The following is a 19,872-nucleotide window of genomic DNA, read 5'->3' as shown; positions in this document are numbered from 1 at the left end:
AGAAGTGGAAAAGACTTTAAAAGATAGACGAATACCAGACAGTTGGCGACTAAGTAGAATGAATTTAATTTATAAAGGTAAGGGCGAGAAACATAGAATTCACTCGTATAGACCGTTGACAATTACATGGGTAATATACAGGCTAGCAATGGAGGAAATCAAATTAAAGCTTCAAGCATGGAGAGAGAATAATGGCATTTTGGGAGAGCTTCACAATGGCTTCAGAATAGGTAGGCATTTGGATAACTTGTTTGTTCTTACTCAGTGTATTGAAATATAAAAAGTAGAAAACAGACCGTTGTATGTGGCTTTTTTAGACATTACAGGAGCCTATGACAACGTAGACCGCAACATTTTGTGAGATATTCTGGAAGGGTAAGGCTTAGGTGACGATTGTCTACAGCTTTTCAGAGAGATTTACCTAGAAAATGGGAAGGGACGAGGAGCGAGGAGAAAGTCCATATCAACAAGGGACTGAGGAAGGGGTGCCCTTTATCCCCGCTGCTGTTTATGGTGTACATGGTGAGGATGGAGAGGGCGTTAGAAGGAAGTAATATCGGGTTTAATCTCTCATACAAACAGGCAGGAACAGTAGTAGAGCAGCAGCTCCCAGGTTTATTTTATGCGGACGACATTGTGTTGCTAGCTAACAAGCAAAGTGATTTGCAACGTCTGGCTAATATTGCCGCAGAGAGCTCTCCACATGCCAGGTACAAGCACTCTCGTGAGGCACCTTTCGAAGCGTCTCATCGCTAAAATCGCTATTAGAAGAGCGCCAGCAAACGCCTCGCGCATGGCGATACAGCGCGTGTCTCCCGTGCACGCGCTCACGGCAGCGCCCGAGTCTGCCGTCCAATGAGAAGCCACGGCGTGGCTCTTGGCCTTCGGGGCGCGTGAAAAGTGCGTTCGGCGGAGAGACGCGGTTGACTGTGAAATAGGCTGCTGTTAACTCTTTTTTCAAAGTGTATGAATACTTAATAATTGCGTTTCCGGGCACAAGTTCGCCCACAATAAACCAGTGTGTTTAGTGTGCTTCATTTAAGAGTGCTACATTTCTGGTGGAGGTGCGGGGTATGATTGGAAGCCCCCAGTTCGTAAGAGAACGGAGCCCCGACCCTCAGCGATTGGAACCCAGGGAACTGACTCCAGTACACCAGCGCACAAGCCGCCGCATCCGAGGAGACCCACCCGAGTTCGGACCGCTTCCTGTTGCTGCAGCAGTGCGGGCAACAGCTATCAGCGACGGTGCAACCATGACCAGCCCAGTGGCATCATCCCAGCTCATCGTGTACCCACCACGCACGCCCGAGTCCTTCCACGGCGATACGTTCGAAGATGTGGAAGACTGGTTAGAGCAGTTCGAGCGAGTGGCAGATTTCAACGGCTGGGACGAGACACGGAAGCTTCGCAACGTGTACTTCGCGTTAGAAGACTCAGCGAGGACGTGGTACGTCAATCATGAAGCGACACTATCTTCGTGGGAAGAATTTCGGCGACAGCTGCTTGCCACGTATGCCAGCACCGATCGGCGAGAGAAGGCAGAGCACGCCCTACAAGCCAGAAACCAGCGCACTAACGAAAGTGTCGGCATGTATATCGAGGACATGTCCCGTCTCTTCACGCGCGCTGATCCAAACATGACCGAAGAGAAGAAATTACGCCATCTGATGCGTGGCGTTAAGCAGGAGCTGTTTGCAGGACTCGTCCGCAACCCACCACACAGTGTTGCTGAGTTTCGCGCCGAAGCGACGACCATAGAGAAGGCGCTGCAGCAGCGTGCTCATCACTACAATCGTGATGTCACCAGCGCACCGGCCGATATCCTGTCAGCAGGCCCAGGCAGTAACACCGAAGCACTAAGAGAACTGGTGAGATCAATCGTAAAGGAGGAGCTTCGAAAGCTGCAGCTACCGGAGGCCACGCCGACAGTCTCAACTCTCGCCGCCGTCATTCGAGATGAAGTTCGCCACGCCATTCTGCAGCCAGGACGTGAGGAACCGCCTGCTCATCATGACCAACCACCACCCGTACGTCGCGTGCCAACGTACGCTGATGTGTTATGCCAACCGACCAGGCATGCATTCGCGACTCCCAGCAGCCGCCAGCCGACTCTGCGCAGTGGACCCCTTCTAGCAGAGCTGAGGCCACGAAAAAGTGACGTGTGGCGTGCACCCGACCGGACACCACTCTGTTTCCACTGCGGGGAAGCTGGACACCTTTACAGAATGTGCCCATATCGCAGAGCAGGTCTTCGCGGCTTTACGATAAATGCACCTTGCCCCCGTAATGGCGAAAGACCCACCGAAATTCAGGACTACTTGACCCGACAACAGGATCCGGCTGCTAGATACCAACACCAGCCCCGATCATCAGCGTCTGCACGCTACCGATCACCAAGTCCACGGCCATCCTCGATTTCACCAAGGCGTCGTTCACTGAGCCCACGTCCGGAAAACTGAAGCGAGCGACCTGTGGAGGCGAGGCCGCTGACGTTCGAAAAAGCCAAGATCCTCCGTCAAGTTTACCGAGCAGCCGCGACGAACAGAAGCGGATGAATAAGATAAGTGAACAGAGAATTTCTTCAGACTTGCGCATTACAATAGACGGTCATGAATTGAGTGCATTAGTTGACACAGGTGCCGATTATTCCGTCGTAAGATATGCACTCACGAAGGAATTGAAAAAAGTTTTGATGCCATGGAGTGGACCCCAGATACGTACGGCTGGTGGGCACCTCATTACGCCCCTGGGTAGATGTACAGCGAGAATCGGAATTCGGGGTTTTTCTTACATCGCTGATTTTGTCGTGCTACCAGAATGTTCGAAGGATGTAATACTCGGAATGGACTTTCTCCTAACAAATGGTGCCACAATCAACCTGCAGAATTCTAGCGTGTCATTTTCTACGAAGCAGGCTATAGACATGCAAGAGTCGGAGGAGGTAGAACACGTTGCCTTGCGGGTTACCGACGATGACATAACCGTACCACCACGATGCAGCATGCTGGTTCGCGTAAGAAACGAAGCATTCGACGACTCGGAAGGTATAGCGGAGGCCAACGTCGAGCTACTGTTGAAAAAAGGCATTTGCGTAGCACGAGGAATTGTTCAACTACGCGATGGGTGTGCTGATGTATTGCTGACGAACTTCGGAAGTGAATTTCAGCACGTCGCAAAGAGCACAGCCATCGCCTTCCTGCACAGCGCTACTGCGGTCACAGATGTATGTAGCTTAGCATTAAGGCCACCTGCTGTCCAAACTATGCATGACGCCGTAACATCAGTTGCGATCAACCAAAGTCTGACGCCAGCCCAGAAAGAAATGATGGAGGACCTTATAAATGAATTCGCAGAATGTTTCTCCACCTCGTCAAAGGTACGGCGCACACCAATTGTTAAACACCGTATAATAACAGACGAAGCGACCAGGCCAGTATACCAACATCCGTACCGAGTGTCACCGGTTGAACGAGAGATCATAAAGAGTCAGGTGCAAGAGATGCTTGAGGACGATGTCATTCAGCCATCAAACAGCCCATGGGCGTCGCCGGTAGTCCTTGTGAGAAAGAAGGACAATACATTGAGATTCTGTGTTGATTACCGGAAATTGAACAGTGTGACCAGGCGGGATGTATACCCCCTTCCCCGCATTGATGACACGTTGAATCGCCTACGACATGCAAAATTTTTCTCTTCATTAGATCTCAAGAGCGGATATTGGCAAATTGAAGTAGACGAAAGAGACCGTGAAAAAACTGCTTTCGTAACCCCAGACGGCCTGTATGAGTTCAAAGCGCTTCCATTCGGTCTCTGCTGTGCGCCGGCGACATTCCAGCGCATGATGGACAGTGTCCTCTCGGGTCTTAAATGGCAGTCATGCTTAGTTTACCTGGACGACGTAGTGGTATTTTCCGCAACATTCGACCAGCATCTCCAGAGGCTGCGTTTAGTGCTTCAAGCCATCCGCTCGGCAGGCCTAACCATTAAACCGGAAAAGTGCCAGTTTGGATTCCAAGAACTTCGTTTCCTGGGTCACGTAATTAGCGCGCAAGGTACTGCTCCGGATCCCGACAAGACTGCTGCTGTTGCACGATTTCCAAAGCCTACAAACAAGAAGACGGTACGGCAATTTTTGGGACTATGCGCTTATTACAGGCGATTTGTCGAAAACTTCTCGAAAATTGCCGAACCTCTGACGAAACTTTCTAAAGAAGACGTACCCTTCATGTGGCATGCTGAACAAGAGGTTGCGTTCAATGAACTAAAGGGACGATTGCAAGCCCCACCGATCCTCGCCCACTTCGACGAGACAGCGGACACAGAAGTCCACACAGATGCAAGCAATCTCGGTCTCGGCGCGGTTTTAGTTCAGTGGCAAAATGGGGAAGAGAAAGTCATAGCGTATGCTAGCCGCACTCTCTCGAAAGCTGAAACAAATTACTCTGCGACGGAAAAGCAGTGTTTGGCTGTCATATGGGCCATCAGCAAGTTCCGACCATACCTTTACGGCAGGCCGTTCCGTGCAGTCAGCGATCACCATTCTCTTTGCTGGCTGGCAAACCTAAAAGACCCATCTGGACGACTTGCGAGGTGGAGCCTGAGGCTCCAAGAATACGACATTACTGTCGTGTACAGGTCTGGAAGAAAACATAATAATGCTGACTGCTTGTCCCGCTCACCAGTGGAGTCGACTCCTTCAGAAGAAGAAGATTTCCCGTCTCTTACAGCGATGACAGCTTCGGAAATCGCTGAGCGTCAACGGGCCGACACAGAATTGCTCCCACTCATCAAACACCTCGAAGGATACGACGTCCACGTCCCACGCATGTTTATGAGAGGTTTATCGTCATTTTGCCTCCGAGATAATGCGCTCTACAAGAGAAACTTTGAACGCAACAAGAAAAAAATTCTTACTCGTCGTACCGTCAGCCATGCGACCAGAAATTTTGGAAGCTTGCCATGATGAACCATCGTCGGGTCACTTAGGTGTCAGCCGGACGTTCGCCAGAATTCGTCTCAGATACTTCTGGCCTAAATTGTTAGCGTCGGTGCAGCATTACGTGAAGACATGTCGCGAATGTCAAAGGCGCAAAACACCACCCATGAAACCGGCCGGACTTCTTCAGCCCATAGACCCACCAAAGACTCCATTTCAACAAGTTGGAATGGATCTTCTTGGCCCGTTCCCAACATCATCGTCAGGGAAGAGATGGATCGTAATAGCGACGGACTATTTAACACGATATGCTGAAACTGGCTGCCTTGAGCGAGGAACGGCAGTTGAAGTTGCAAATTTCTTCGTTTGTAACATAGTACTGCGACATGGTGCACCAATGGACGTGATTACCGATCGAGGAGCGGCCTTCACAGCTGATTTGATGCAATGTTTGATGAAGATGACTCACACCAGTCACAGAAAAAGCACTGCATACCATCCCCAAACAAACGGCCTGACGGAACGTCTAAACCGAAGCCTGGCCGATATGTTGTCCATGTATGTCGACCTCGAACATAAGACATGGGACGCAATCTTGCCTTACGCCACTTTCGCCTATAATACGGCAGTACAGGAGACAACCCAGGTCACTCCATTTCAACTGGTCTATGGCCGCACAGTAACAACCACACTGGATGCTATGTTGCCGGTAGATGATGACAGCAACAACCCGTACGACATCGACGACTTCCTACAACGAGCTGAAGAAGCCCGGCAGTTGGCACGGTTCCGTATCCGCCAGCAACAACGTAGGGACGCAAGCTACTACAACCTGCGCCGCAGAGAAGTTCAGTACCACCCGGGCGACAAAGTGTGGGTATGGACACCAGTGCGTCGTCGCGGACTAAGTGAAAAACTCCTTCGCCGATACTTTGGACCTTACGAAGTTATTCGCCGAGTAGGTGACCTGAATTACGAAGTCATCCCTCATGAGCAAGAGCGATCAAAGCGGCACATCCATGCGGAGGTCGTACACGTAGTCCGCATGAAGCCTTACTACGACAGGCAATGAAAACACATCTATAGATGAATTTGTTCCATACGCATCGGGACGATGCGTTTTCGGAGGGGGACTAATGCCGCAGAGAGCTCTCCACATGCCAGGTACAAGCACTCTCGTGAGGCACCTTTCGAAGCGTCTCATCGCTAAAATCGCCATTAGAAGAGCGCCAGCAACGCCTCGCGCATGGCGATACAGCGCGTGTCTCCCGTGCACGCGCTCACGGCAGCGCCCGAGTCTGCCGTCCAATGAGAAGCCACGGCGTGGCTCTTGGCCTTCGGGGCGCGTGAAAAGTGCGTTCGGCGGAGAGACGCGGTTGACTGTGAAATAGGCTGCTGTTAACTCTTTTTTCAAAGTGTATGAATACTTAATAATTGAGTTTCCGGGCACAAGTTCACCCACAATAAACCAGTGTGTTTAGTGTGCTTCATTTAAGAGTGCTACAATATCAGTGGACAGGAAGGCAACAATTTAGGTTTGAAATTTAGTGTTAGAAAATTAGGTGTTATGATATTCAATGAAAACAGTGAACAGACAGTGGATATACAGGGCCAGGAAATACCTCGGGTAACAGAATATAAATACCTTGGTATATGGATAAACGAAGGCAATATATATATATGGAAACACAGGAGAAAACAATAACACTGATGGGGAAGAGAAATTCAGCCATAATGAAGCACATAGCGCTATGGGGATACAATAGGTGCGATGTCCTCCGAGGTATGTGGAAAAGTGTAATGGTTCCAGGACTTTCTTTTGGAAATGCGGTTGTTTGCTTTAAATCAGGGGTACAATCAGGACTCGACGGGTACCAAAGGTCAGTGGGTCGCCTCGCATTGGGCGCTCAAGGGAAGACTACAAATGAAGCTGTGCAGGGTGATATGGGCTGGACTAGTTTTGAAGTGAGGGAAGCTCGCAGTAAAATTGAGTATGAAGAACGGCTGAGGAATATGGAAGAAAGTAAACGGGCTGGGAGAGTGTTCAGGTATCTGTACAGGAAAAACATTGATTCCCAGTGGAGGAAAAGAACTAGGAAGCTTACCAGCAAGTATGCGGCTTGTAGGTTTGGCAACACAGCAACAAAGAAGGTCAAGTGGAAAGTCAGAGAGGCTGAAATAATCTCATGGGTGGCGGCAATGGAAAAAAAAACCTGCCATGAGTAACTACATAAGAGGAAAAAAGAAATCAGGAAAGAAACAATTTATGATAACTCAAAGGGAAGCTCATTACTTTTCGAAGCGAAATCGGGGTGCCTTAGATCACGCACCTATAAAGCGAGATATAAGAAGGAAGAAGAAGCATGTGCTTCCTGCGGTAAAACGACGGAGCATGTTTTATTAGAATGTCAAGACGTCTACCCAGCGGTCGATTTAGGCACCACTGGCCTCCTTGAAGCCCTTGGGTTCAACGGGAGCAGTGGTAAAGTGAACATGTCCGCAATAGGCATTAGTAAGAGGTGATTGGAGGATTGGTGGAAGACAAGTAGGGAAACGACAAAAGACGGAGACGTACAAAAGCACACTTCGCACTAGGGGATCAGAAAATTTGGGCGTGGTTGTTCACAGTGTTTTTTTTTATTGTTTAACCTAGGTAGAACATTAGCCAGCAAGAGCTTGGTGGCGCAACCCACCGCCCCGTTCCAAAGGGGACGTTCATGACATCCATCCATCCATCCATCCATCCATCCATCCATCCATCCATCCATCCATCCATCCATCCATCCAGAAGCGCGAGAGAGAAGCCCAGTTTGACGCATGACGAGTTTCTCGCCATTCGCCCGCAACGGCACGCTATGCGTTTCGAAGCCCACGTGCAGGCTTCGCGGCGGCGGTCCTAGATGGCGCCGAGTGTTCATAATGGATAAAGCCCCTCAATTTTCCAAAAGTAGCGCCATTCTTAGAGCTTTCCGCCACTCCGCCCACCCTGGCGTTTCGTCCTCCACGCATCCTGTCGCCCCAGCCTCCTCCGCTCCCTCATTGACTAATCTGTGTCACGTGGAAGCAGGCGCCGCGCTTTTGTATATTTTTTTTCTTTCCAGCGCGCTCCGACCTCCATTATTGGCCCTGCGCGGCGAAAGTACGGCAGACGGACTGATCGAGTGCCTTAGCGGAATAGAATGTGTTAGGGACGAGAACTTAATTGTGATGTCGTGCTGCTGCGCCTTCGGTTGCCGCACTCGACACAGCGACGGCAAAAGGCTTCTTTCTTTACCATCCGGCGAGCGCAGCGCACAAAGAAGAAAAGTGTGGATACACATAAAATGGCGGGCTGACTTCGAGAAAGTGGCAAGAAAAGCGCGGCTTTGTCATGTGCCACGGTTCCTCACATCTTTTGAGCCTAGTTCACGCCTGCCGCATCGAAAAAGTGTATGTGTTCAGGCTGTGCGTGCTTTTAGCGCGTTCAAGTTGACTTACTTTCGATTGTGCTCTCTGTTTCACGTAGTTTCGTCTTTCGGCGAAAGTGTACGCATCTGCAGCTGGCCTGTGACATAAAAGCGACTTTACTCACGCTATGTTTTGAGCTCCACCAGAAGTTACCACATTCTCGACGCTTTTGCAAGGCTCACTATAAATTACGGATGCAGTCGCTTAGCTTCGACACATACCGCGCCCGTGCGAGGAGAATTACGGAACACCAACGAGGAATCTCTTCACGGGCATCATGCATTTCGCCTTCATCCCGGCTGCTGCCAGACGCGTCCTCAATATTGGAGGCGTGAGCAGCGGCTACTCGTACATTTTGAATGCAGGATTATAATGGCCGAGAAAGACCGCAAAGCACCTTAGACCCGCTGATAAAGATTAATATTTTTACTGCTTAACGTCAACATTTTTATGCGTGCGATTAAGTAAATGGGTATCGCATGCGTCATATGCACTGTATGTAAACCTACGAAACCACGTACACATACTTTCACGCTGTCAAAACCTGAAACTCTGGTAATTACGCGCGTTTGACCACACCGCGCGCTTGCGTCGTGTTTCGGTAACATGAACTTTCAACGTGCGCGTGCTTTACGCCTTAAATACGCCTTAAATAACATGAAATTCCAACACGACATTCTTAAGGCCAGTTACCGACTGACGGAGCAAGATCTCTATGGGCGTCTTGCGCTGGAGTTTGAGGTATAGTAGCGGCGCCTGGTGGCGGCGCGCGAAACGTTATCTGGGTAGTACCGGCTTGGGTAGTATTGAGCCCTGGCTGTGGCGAAGCACGTTTCTAGCCCGAGTTTTGCGTCGATTCGTGCTTTTTCTGCCCTGTTGCGAGTGCGAAAAGGCTCGTCACTTCTCGCAGACCACGCCGACCACGCTGCGAGCTAGCCGCAGCCTATAGTTTAACGAAAAGGGACTCTCCGTGGGACGTAATGCTGGAAGCAGAAAGGAATCGGCGACGCCGATCTGGAGAGACCTAGCTCAGCCTAGAAAAAGTGTAACCGTCGTTACTTCTGCTCCGTGGGCTGCCATGAACAAGAAGGCCTGAATCCCAACATCAGATTCTACCGTTTTCCTTCAAGGTCTCGCGAAGCGTAGCGTCGGGCACGCTGGATAGCTGCAGTTCGTCGCGCGGCGTAAGCGATACTTCGCGCCATGCTGACTGCTTCGCCTGTCTTGAAGCTTGCTTGATTATCTGCGTTCTAAAATTCGGTCTTTTGCACCTACAGTCCCGACGGCAGACCGACATAGCACCAGGCATGGTTGGTGATTCATGATTCGAGACCTGGCCACAGCGAAAATTAACAAATCGACAGGTGCGAATTGGTGAAGTGACCAGGTTTGTGCAAATGACCAAAAATGGTCGGGCTGATTCGGTGACAATTCACTACCCCACTACGAGCAGCACAGGTTAAAGAGTTAAATGGGCTCATCCTTGACCTCAAGCAAGCACGTTGAGGCAGCGCAGCAAGGTAGTATTGATTGCAGCACATCGACGTTCGAGCGCTGTCATTAAAAGCTACATCAAGCGAGCAGCGCACGAGCTCGCGCTTCAGCGCGATTCGCACGTACGTTACTGCGAGCTCATATGCATTGCATCAGTTATTTATCAGTTGCTAAAGGGACAGAAGACCGCTACTACAGTGCAGGCATAACTACTTGTCTAGCGGCATGCAGTCAACAAAGATTGCAGGAGGCCCGCCGTTTCGCTGCATGTCGAAAAACCACTGCGGTCGCGGCGCGTACGATCGTGCGCTCGAGCAGTTCCGCACACATGATGTCTGCTTATCGCTGCTGTGAATTCATTTATAGCAAGGAATTCCTCGCGTTTGTGCGCCTGAATCTAACAGCATGCAAACCTTACCCGAAGTTCAACTTCGTACGCGACTTGCTTCACTTCCGATTGACACCGCGGTAATACTTCGCCGCTTATTTCTTGAACGGCGTACACGTATTCGGCGTTTCATAATTTATTGCCTTTACGCAGCGTGCCACACCTGAAAAAAATCTTCGGCGCCCGATATTCGCTGCAAGCCGTGGTACAACAAAACCGAAAGTGGCGGGTCCATATTGTAAACGTGCTTTCCGAAGCAGACGACCGAGCCTGGTACTACCCAGTTGAGAACAGAGGGCGCTTTTTAGCACAATTTTCGCAGCGCCCCCTGTGCAATGCAAGAGCCCCATTGGAAGAACTGCTACGCAGGGCTCGAAGGAACTTTTGCGCGAGTTTCCTCCCGTAGCGTGTTAGCCGTCGTCTGCTACGGCAGGGCCAGCACCGGCGGCGCCACCATCGAGGCCGCGCCGAGCGGAGGGGGAAGGAAGTGGAGGGAGGGAAGTAAGGGATAGTGTCCCTGCTCCCGCAGGGAGCATGTACAGCGCCGCAGTGCAGCCACTCCTCGAGCGCGCAGGAGGCAAATGCCGCGCGGTGTTCCAATCGCTTTTTTGTCTGCTCGTCGCGAGCAACACGCCGCACTTATTCGCAAGCGCTGAGCAAGATACCATTTTTTAATGCAGGCTACGCTCGAACGATTGGCGAAGCCGGAGGTTGCCAACCCCCCGAATTTTTTAGTTTGTATACGTAAAAGCTTCTCCTCCCTGCGTGGAGGCAGCCTAACCGACTCTGCAGGCATTTTCACTAAAGTTGTTCTCTCTCTCTCTCTCTATACGTACATATATACGCGCACATATACAAACACAAACACACCCAAGAACGTACATATAAGGAGTAGGACGACGCCTCGATCCCTTGAAATGAAAGCGTGACTACACCCGTGGCTCGAGCAGCTCAAAAGTTCGCGTGCAAACGCACATTATCTTGCAACAAAAAGCCGTGCAATGTTTTTCAGCGTGCGTATGACGTTTTCTCGCGGAGGCCGGAAAGCAAGAAATGTTTTAAAGGGTGTTTAAAGAAGACTTCGTACACGTGGTAGCCAATTATGTGAGCACATTCTGGCTGCCGAAAGCAGAGCAATAATGGTCGTGGCAAGAGAACTATCGTGCCTGCAGTTATGTCAGTGACCGTTAACCGTGACCGTTATCCATCACTAACGGTCATTCACCGCTGCTTCACGTTTCCGATATATGCGGTACAGACACTTAGATTTAAACACATTTCAAATGTTCACATGCGCGCATTCTATGGAAAGCTTATTCTTACTATTCATATCGCAAACGTAACAGCTGCTTCGTAGCAGCAAATCTGCGAGTGGAAAAAGATTCAAGATGCACGAGCTTCTACATCAAATTTATTTCGTACAAGGGAATGGATGAGCAATGGCTGATGGCAGGGAGGAGTGCTGTTTCTTGGAGCCTTTGGGGCAGAATTCAAAGCCACTGCAAAGGCAACAAGCTATTAAGAGTAACAACAGGTTATTTTTATTGCACGAATCACTTAAGATGGGAAACTTGCAAAGTAATTATTCACACATTGCAGACTGTAATATGACAACAATTTTTTCTTTATCTCGTCATACTACTCAGGTTAATTTACTATAACAAAGCGATTATTAGACGTACAAAAATAATTTCACATTCCTCACGTCGACTAAGGCTGTTCGAACAAGCAGCATATTGCGGGCGGTAAATGCTGAAGCTATCACAGCTGTCTCGGCAGGAGCAGTGCACGATGTTTTCGCTTACTACCAAACAATGAACACCATTACATCAATCGACCTCGTATGAAAAAGCAGAACGCCGACAAAAAAACTTAAAAAAAGACAGAGTAGACAAAAGCCAGGGTGCAACGGGCAAGTTGTATCCGCTAGTATTTACTTTATTTTGAACACACTGTTCTAGATCCGCATAGTCAGTGCAATCGTACAAGCAACACAGCGAATTGGGGAGTTGGCAAGTTAACATTCTTGGCCTATATGTGCAGCGCGACACAGACGTGTCGTCCGTTCTTTGTCCCGCGTCTGGCATGAGAAGTTGCTCCCTTGTGCAATTTTCGGAGCATATGTGCAGCGCGACACAGAGTGTACAGGAGTGTTACTCTATATAAGTGCCGCTTTTGTGTAAACAGGGCGAACGCACCTCGCATATCCTGGTCCGTTTCCGAGCTATCCGGTCTCATCCGTCCGCCCGGCACCGTGTAAAAAGCTTTGCCAACTTCCGTGCGATCCGTGCAGTTTCATGCGTTGCACCCCGTCATACTGGAATACAAGTTTCAAGATGATGTCTTTCGTACCAATTTACTAAAGTTATTAACTTAATATCATCGAACACCGTACCTGCAACACGGAGCCGATCAGTGCAACGCACGCTCGACGGTCCGCTGATAGCAATTTCGATGGCACTGACAGAAACAAGTCGGCGCCGCGCCCGTAAAGTTGGCTTCGCAGCGGCGCAGTTGAACATTTGACGCCATTTTTGTACCACGTGATAGCGCTCGGCGAATAGCGGTGCGAGCGGCGCCGGAAAAGTTATGCGTTACTCTGCTCCCTGAGGGAGCGTATACAGGAACACTAGTAAGGGAGCACGAAAGCGTCATACATAACTCGTTCCGAAGGTGGTAATGCGTGGTACGTGTCGCTATACTGATGCAATACTGAACGCAATACTGTCGTCAGCTATCGCGGAATGGGTTCTGCCGATATTCCTTTTTAAACAAGTGCAAGGAATGAAGGGATCTCATAATTGAATTAAGGTTATTGCAGTTCGAAGTTCCGGAAAACTCCAAGGTAAGTCAACCGTTATTAGCGCGTACTTTTTTTTTTTGGTAATACGAAGTGGTGTCTAGTGCACTCATTATTTAATGTAGACTGACGCAGGGTAACAGTATTTAATTGAATTTTCCAGCGTATAAAATCAAACATCTAGGAGGCTAGCAGCGTTATTGTGATTAGATCAGAGAGGTTTAATAAACCGAGTGATTTAATTAGGTTTCCTGAGTTTGTTGGGGCCGCAGGATGTGTTAATATACGACAAGCCCTTTTCTGCAAATTCAAGATGGGTAGTAAGCGTGTTTTATAGGGGAAACCCCCAAAAGGAATGCAATGATTGATGTTTGAATGAACAAAAACAAATACAGGTTAACTAGAATGCCTTGAGCAAAGGAAATGACTGCATCGAGTGAGAGCGTGTGGTCCATAGGAAGCCTTTTCTATTACAGAGCGCCCGTGATATGTGAATTTCAAATTACACTCAACTAGGCCACCAAACACAACGTCTGGTCACAGGCACGTACCGAGAATTTTTTTTCGGAGGGCGGGGGGGGGGGGGGAGGGGGCAATCCAAGCTACCTTTTTTATGCAAATGAGAGGGGGGCTACCTTTACTAGAACAAATGTGAATAATGCCCACCATTCGCCATAACGACGCGTAAACCTGCAAAAGAGAATTGAAATAAGGTGTACCTCACAAGTACGCCTGTGAGATACACCTCTCCTACTTGGCAAACAAGGACCCACATCAAATGGACTCGCGCATGACAGAAGCGCAGAAAGAACTCTGCCCAAAACAAGTAAACAAGCGCAAGTGTAAAATGAAGATTTCTAGTAGCGTTTTTTTGAATTAGCTCTGGAAGAATTATACAGAAATATATATATATATATATATAATCATCAGCCTGGTTAAGCCCACTGCAGGGCAAAGGCCTCCCCCATACTTCTCCAACTACCCCGGTCATGTACTAATTGTGGCCTTGTTGTCCCTGCAAACTTCTTAATCTCATCCGCCCACCTAACTTTCTGCCGCCCTCTGCTACGCTTCCCTTCCCTTGGAATCCATTCCGTAACTCTCAATGACCATCGGTTATCTTCCCTCCGCATTACGTGTCCTGCCCATGCCCCATTTCTTGTTCTTGATTTCAACTAAGATATCATTAACTCGCGTTTGTTCCCTTACCCAATCACCTACCTCATATACATATATATATAAATATATATATTTGCGGTACAATCACAGTTCTTTTGGATCCTGCTGCTCTGGTAATTTAGGTGCCAAAACCGACTCGTGTTGTTATTTGGGAAGTTGCGTAACGATGCCTGGTCACCAGGCCCGTACAACCGCGTAGAGCGCAGGACGCTGCGGCTCTAGACGTACTGCGCCCACCGCCGGAAGGTTAGAAAAACATCCACATCAGCTCAGCAGAGAAGTGGCTACGCCAGGCGGCTCGTCTGATAACTGCAGAAGCGTCATTCAAGAAACAGGGAAACATTCTCCACTTTCGACCGCTTTTTCTCTACTTACTCTTTAAATAAAAAGATGTTGATCCATAAATATTTTCATGAACGGTTAAATTTATTAAGTTTCGCTTTTCCTTCTTGTTTGGCTATTGCCTTGGCTCTTTCCCTTAGTAGATCGCTTAATTTGTCAACTCCTTGCGACTCTTGTTCCCAGTTGCCAATTTTGCACGAAAACTGCTGTACAATTAGCGAAAAGCCACACGAGGTAACGGGTGACAGTCATATTGCTTATGGTTTTAACGGTTATTGCCGGGTCTCATGATAGACGCTGTTTCGCATTATCTGGTTTTCCACCTTATCTAACCCATATCGCGGGTATATGGTTACGAGGATCTGCCAGCGTCGCGGCGAGCCATCACTCGAGGTAATAATGACGCAAAATGAAAAGTTCAACGCAATGGCGTTTTCTCTGGCCGAAACTCGTTCCACGAGCATACAGACCAGCTGACTACGAACCAAATCCCTTTCCTGATCCCTGGATCAGTCTAAACAAAGAAGGCTCAACAAACGAAGCAACAGCGATGCGCGTGATCGTTCAATAGATGGTGACTACTGAACTCATCTCGGGTTAATCGCGCCGTCACCGAATCGATGAGAAAACTAGCCTTCACACCCCAGGAGATGCCGATAACTAACGCCATCCAAACAAGAGTGAAAAAATTGACAACCGTTCCACTTTGTGAAGATGGAATGACAGCGGGAGCTGACGACAGTCAAAGCTCTCAAACGAAAAGCAAAATGCTTCACCTCAGGAGTGGGTCTGCATGAAGGTAGTGCAATGCCGGGCCGACCCGCGGCGGAGGTGAAGCAGGCACTCCCCATACGCGGACCCATCCCGAAGTTTTCGAAAGGCGCGTTACATGTTCCCGAACCCACAGGGGTATGTGCCATTGAGCTTGGAACCTTTGTGCCCTATCACGAGGATCGGCCCACATGATGATTTTTATGTTGACGGACGCCGAAAAAACTACGGAAGGTTAGTCATACACAGCGTTCGCTGTAAAAGGCAGCAAAATGTCGACCGCCGAATAGATGATTTGTCGGCGCTTTAGGAATGTGTGTGAGGACTAGTGGCGTGGGGGCGGGAAGGGGGGGATATGCCGCTTAATTTCGTGGTCGCCCCCCCCCACCCCCCCTGTGTGCTTGCCTGTCTGGTCAGCAGGACAGATAGGGTAGCTATCATGCAGCACTACCGATAAATCTACGACTTTCTTATTTGCGACTTGAACACCATAAAACTGTTTTACTTGGGTTCATTCTTACATAGCGTTTGCTTTGCACCAGTGATGCAGAACCTCTTCGTCTTTGTTAACTTATTACGTTATTACGAATACGTTAGCTTTGTTAACGTATTCTGTACAGTGTTATGTCATGTTTTTAGTTTACTTGTTTTCTTGCATTAATACATGTTAACAATTCTACCTCTTTGCTGTATTTGCATTAACCTGAATTGTTTTGTTACTTTTATTTGTTCAAAACGCAATTCTGTGTACTATCATATAATGTTTCAGTTCCTTTGCTGCGTTTGCTCTAACCTAACTTGTGTTGATCTTTCTAATTAGAACAGGAGGTCCCCCTACAGCCTTGAGCTTTGGGACCTCCTTCTGTATATCTTGTTACTGTGATCTTATTTTGTGAATGAATAAATAAAATTCTTCTTCTTCTTCTTCTTTAGTAACCAGAGTTATTTCTTCACGGCTTGTAATGAGCATGGTTAGTGTCATCTGCATGAAGGACATGACGAGCACGGTGTAACTGCGAGGGCAGGTCATTAATATATACTAAGTTCAGTTCACTTTATATACCTTAAAAGCCCCCGTAGGGGCATTGCATAAAGGTTATAAAAATAGCCAAAAAATCGTGATAAATAATTATTTACCGAAATGGTCGGTTACAATTTCTGTGAACGAAGATGGACAAGTGGTAGTAGCGATGTTGGTGGGAAGGCCGTTCCAGTCTGTGGCGGTACGGAAGAAAGAGGCTGTGAAGGCCGTCCGTGCACGTATGCGCGCTACTTGAAGTGGATGGCTGGTGCGATGAGATATGCGTGCGGCTACTGTGATGTAAGGCTCTTGATTAAGGGAAGAAAAGAAGAACTTGTGATACAGGGAAAGACTGGAAATGCGACGTTGAAGAGACGAAATGCGACGATGAAAGCATTGACAAGCCGGATTCTGATTTCAGAGATGAAACGCTGACGTCGCATGGGTATGAGGTATGAATGAATCTAACAGCACGATTTTGAGCCGATTCTAATGCTTCGGTGAGATATGCTTGATGCGGGTTCCAGATGGCGTCAGCAAACACTGACACCAAGGACAACATAGGGGAAATTATTTGTGCTTAATAAATGAAATAAAACGATAAATTAATGGAAATTAAAGTGGATGAAAAAACAACTTGCCGCAGGTCGGAACTGAACCCACAACCTTCGCATTTTGCCTGTTTTTGCATTTGCGTTTCTTTTTAAACATGTCAGTTTTGTGAAGGCCTAAAGAAAATAAAATGTTGCGAGAACCAGTCCACTAGTTTAGCTATATTTGTCTGAAACATTTCAACGGCTTTACAATATTCAGTGGCTGTATCGTCAGTGTAGTGAAAGATCTTTTACTTCATCTGCAATAAACCAAAATCAGACACATCCAAATAAAAAAGCAGTGGGCCGAGTGTACTTCCTTGAGGTACAGCTTGGAACAGTCGTTACGGACGTGAAAATAACACGCAATACAAGCGTACACTCTTGTATGCATAATTATGCCTGCCCTCTCGAGCATATCTCGGCAAGCGTTACACATATAGCAGCGTTGTTGCAAGAGTAAATTTATACGGCGAAATTATGATGAGCACGGGCGTTCGCGAACAGAGTTCAGTGCTGCGTATTAGATGATGACTGAGAGATGTTCGAAGCCCTCAGCAAAAATTGCTCGGGCAACCTCTCATCCCTGGGACGGCGTCCCTTGGAAGAACGCGCCTTTACGGGGCGCCTGGGCAGTCGAGCGAACAAGGCTTGAAGCGGGTGCCTCAACTCGTCGCCTGCGACCTGACTGCTTCCTCTGGAGCGAGTCGATATTGATGCGGGCGCCAAGACGACGCTGGGGACTCTCGACGGCAGGTACTCGGTTGCCATGGAGGCCAGCGCCATTACGATAGCAACGACGGCGATCATGATATCTCGGCGATGTTTGGGAGCCAGCCGGAACACGACTTCGCCCAGAGAACCGGTCAGTCTGCCGAGTGCGAAACCCACACAAATGCCCGTACAGCGCACTTTGACCGGGTAGTGTCGCACGGTCACAACGAAGGCGAGCACTACAAACAGATTGGCCAGCATGCGGAGAAGCACGACGAGCACGCTGCTGAGCAGTGACTGTTCGCCGCCGTACACAGCAGTGAGGGCGACGGCGAGAAGGCTGAAGAGAAGCATGGCCACCATGCAAGAGCGCTTTGCACCGTACCGCAAGATGAAAAAGTATGCCACGGCGTACATTGCCAGCATTCCCAGTATACCGGCCGCGGCGGTCGCCTTCTTGACGGAGAAGATGTCGTTCAGATTCACTTGGTTGAAGGCGAACGATAGCGCAGACCACATGTAGCACAACAGCAGGAAGCGCCTTTTCAGCTGCTTAAGGATCGTAGAGAGGACATTGCGCTCGGAGGGCTGCTCGCTGTTCCGACGCTCAGCCCTGAGCGCCTCGGAGGCAAACCAGGTGCGGCAGAAATCGGTGTCGGCGTTGTTCATGCGGGTGGCTTTCAGGGCGACACGCTCGGCTTCCCGGGTGTCCATCGTGGTTAGGAGCCAGGCAGGTGACTCGTCGCGCACCGTGGAAAGCACGGCTGCCAGCATGGTCGTGGGCACCATGAGGACGAGGTGGGTCGCGTCCCAGGCCAGTCGTATCCGCGAGATGCCGAGCACACAGAGGGGCATGGCGACAGAGGCTGCCGCCATGGAGAGGAAGCAATAGTAATCTCTGTTCGCTGGCGTCGAGACCTCGTAGAGGACCGAATACTGGACGAGCCAAAGGGAGTTGCTCGTCACAGACACGACGATGCGCAGCGCCACGAAAAGCAGGTACGAGTTGGCGAGACTGGTGGTGAATCCGGCCACGAGCAGCGCAGCGAGCGACACGTTAATGACGGCCTTTCGGCCAATGCGGTCGGCGGTGACTCCTGCTGTTGGGAGGGCGATGACGCCAGCGACCATGTAGGTCAGCACGGCCAGCTCGATGAGCCACCGCCGGTCGCACACCAGGCGCCACTCGCTTACGATGTTGTTGCCGTAAGGCGCGAAGTCGAAGTTCCAGGCTTCACAGCTCACTATATACGCCTTACTGCCGCCGTCGGGGGGCTCGCGACGCGCGCAGTGACTACGGCAACCGTCCTTTTCGATGGGCGTGGCCAGGTTGCGCCACTCCTGGATGCTCAAATTGGTGAACGCTTCCGGGTGCCGACACCAGTGGTCCAGGATGCGCGTCGTGAGTCGAAAGCTCACCAGGTGCAACAGGAACGTAGTTCCGGCGAGCATCGAGGCCAGCAGCACTTGCTTCTGGAAACGGCCGTCGCCCAACGGCACTTCTTCGTCCCGATCCGCGCCTCGCAGAAGGTGGATGGGATTCGGGCCCCAAACGTTCTCCCCGAATGAGTACGACGCCGGAGGCGCAGCGCCTCTCTTCTGCGATGTCATGGCGGTTCGGTTTGGTTCCCCCTCTATTGATGGCGCGCATACCCACTACGCAGTATTGGCCGAGCGTCGGATGGCATTGGAAAAAAAGGATGTTTAGTTCCGGCGTAGGTTAAAACTTTTCTCGCTCTGTCGCATTCTCTTTTTGTTTCAATTTCAACCAATCTATTTCATTTCAATTTACATTCATTGACATAAACATCTTCCGCGACCCAACAATATTGTTTAATGGTTCCTAACCAATATAATTAAAGATTATACAAAAATATGTGAGTAGGATTGACAGCAACCAGGAAGGCGAGCAATTTTATTGTAGTTTAGGTTTAATTAGTGACTTCTTTAGATTGTAATGTTTTAGCATCCTTAGGGTACATTACGCACTTTCCGGGGGCTATAGGTTTGTTGCCGTGTGTGTTTGTATCTAACCGTTTCCCCGTCTACCTGAGTCACTGGGTAGTCTATGGTCCAATGGGCAGCGCTTCGGGCTGCAGTGCTGAGGGAGCAGGGTTTGAATTCAACCATCGGGTATGGGGCGTGTACGTACGTGCCGATCTTTGTGGCTCTTAGAGGTCCTTGTGG

At 49.4% G+C, this 19,872-nt stretch overlaps 1 protein-coding gene across 1 annotated transcript; it reads right to left on the bottom strand.

The window, feature by feature from the left end:
- Positions 1 to 17,481: 17,481 nt before the first annotated feature.
- LOC126540988 (solute carrier family 22 member 7-like) lies at positions 17,482 to 19,296 on the bottom strand. The gene has a single exon (XM_050187800.1). It carries the CDS (start codon positions 19,294 to 19,296, stop codon positions 17,482 to 17,484), a length of 1,815 nt encoding a protein of 604 aa, XP_050043757.1.
- Positions 19,297 to 19,872: the final 576 nt, after the last annotated feature.

This window comes from Dermacentor andersoni, chromosome 2, assembly GCF_023375885.2.
Source record: "Dermacentor andersoni chromosome 2, qqDerAnde1_hic_scaffold, whole genome shotgun sequence".
In the NCBI taxonomy this organism is placed as follows: domain Eukaryota; kingdom Metazoa; phylum Arthropoda; class Arachnida; order Ixodida; family Ixodidae; genus Dermacentor; species Dermacentor andersoni.
This window is presented reverse-complemented; position numbering and strand designations above follow the sequence as displayed.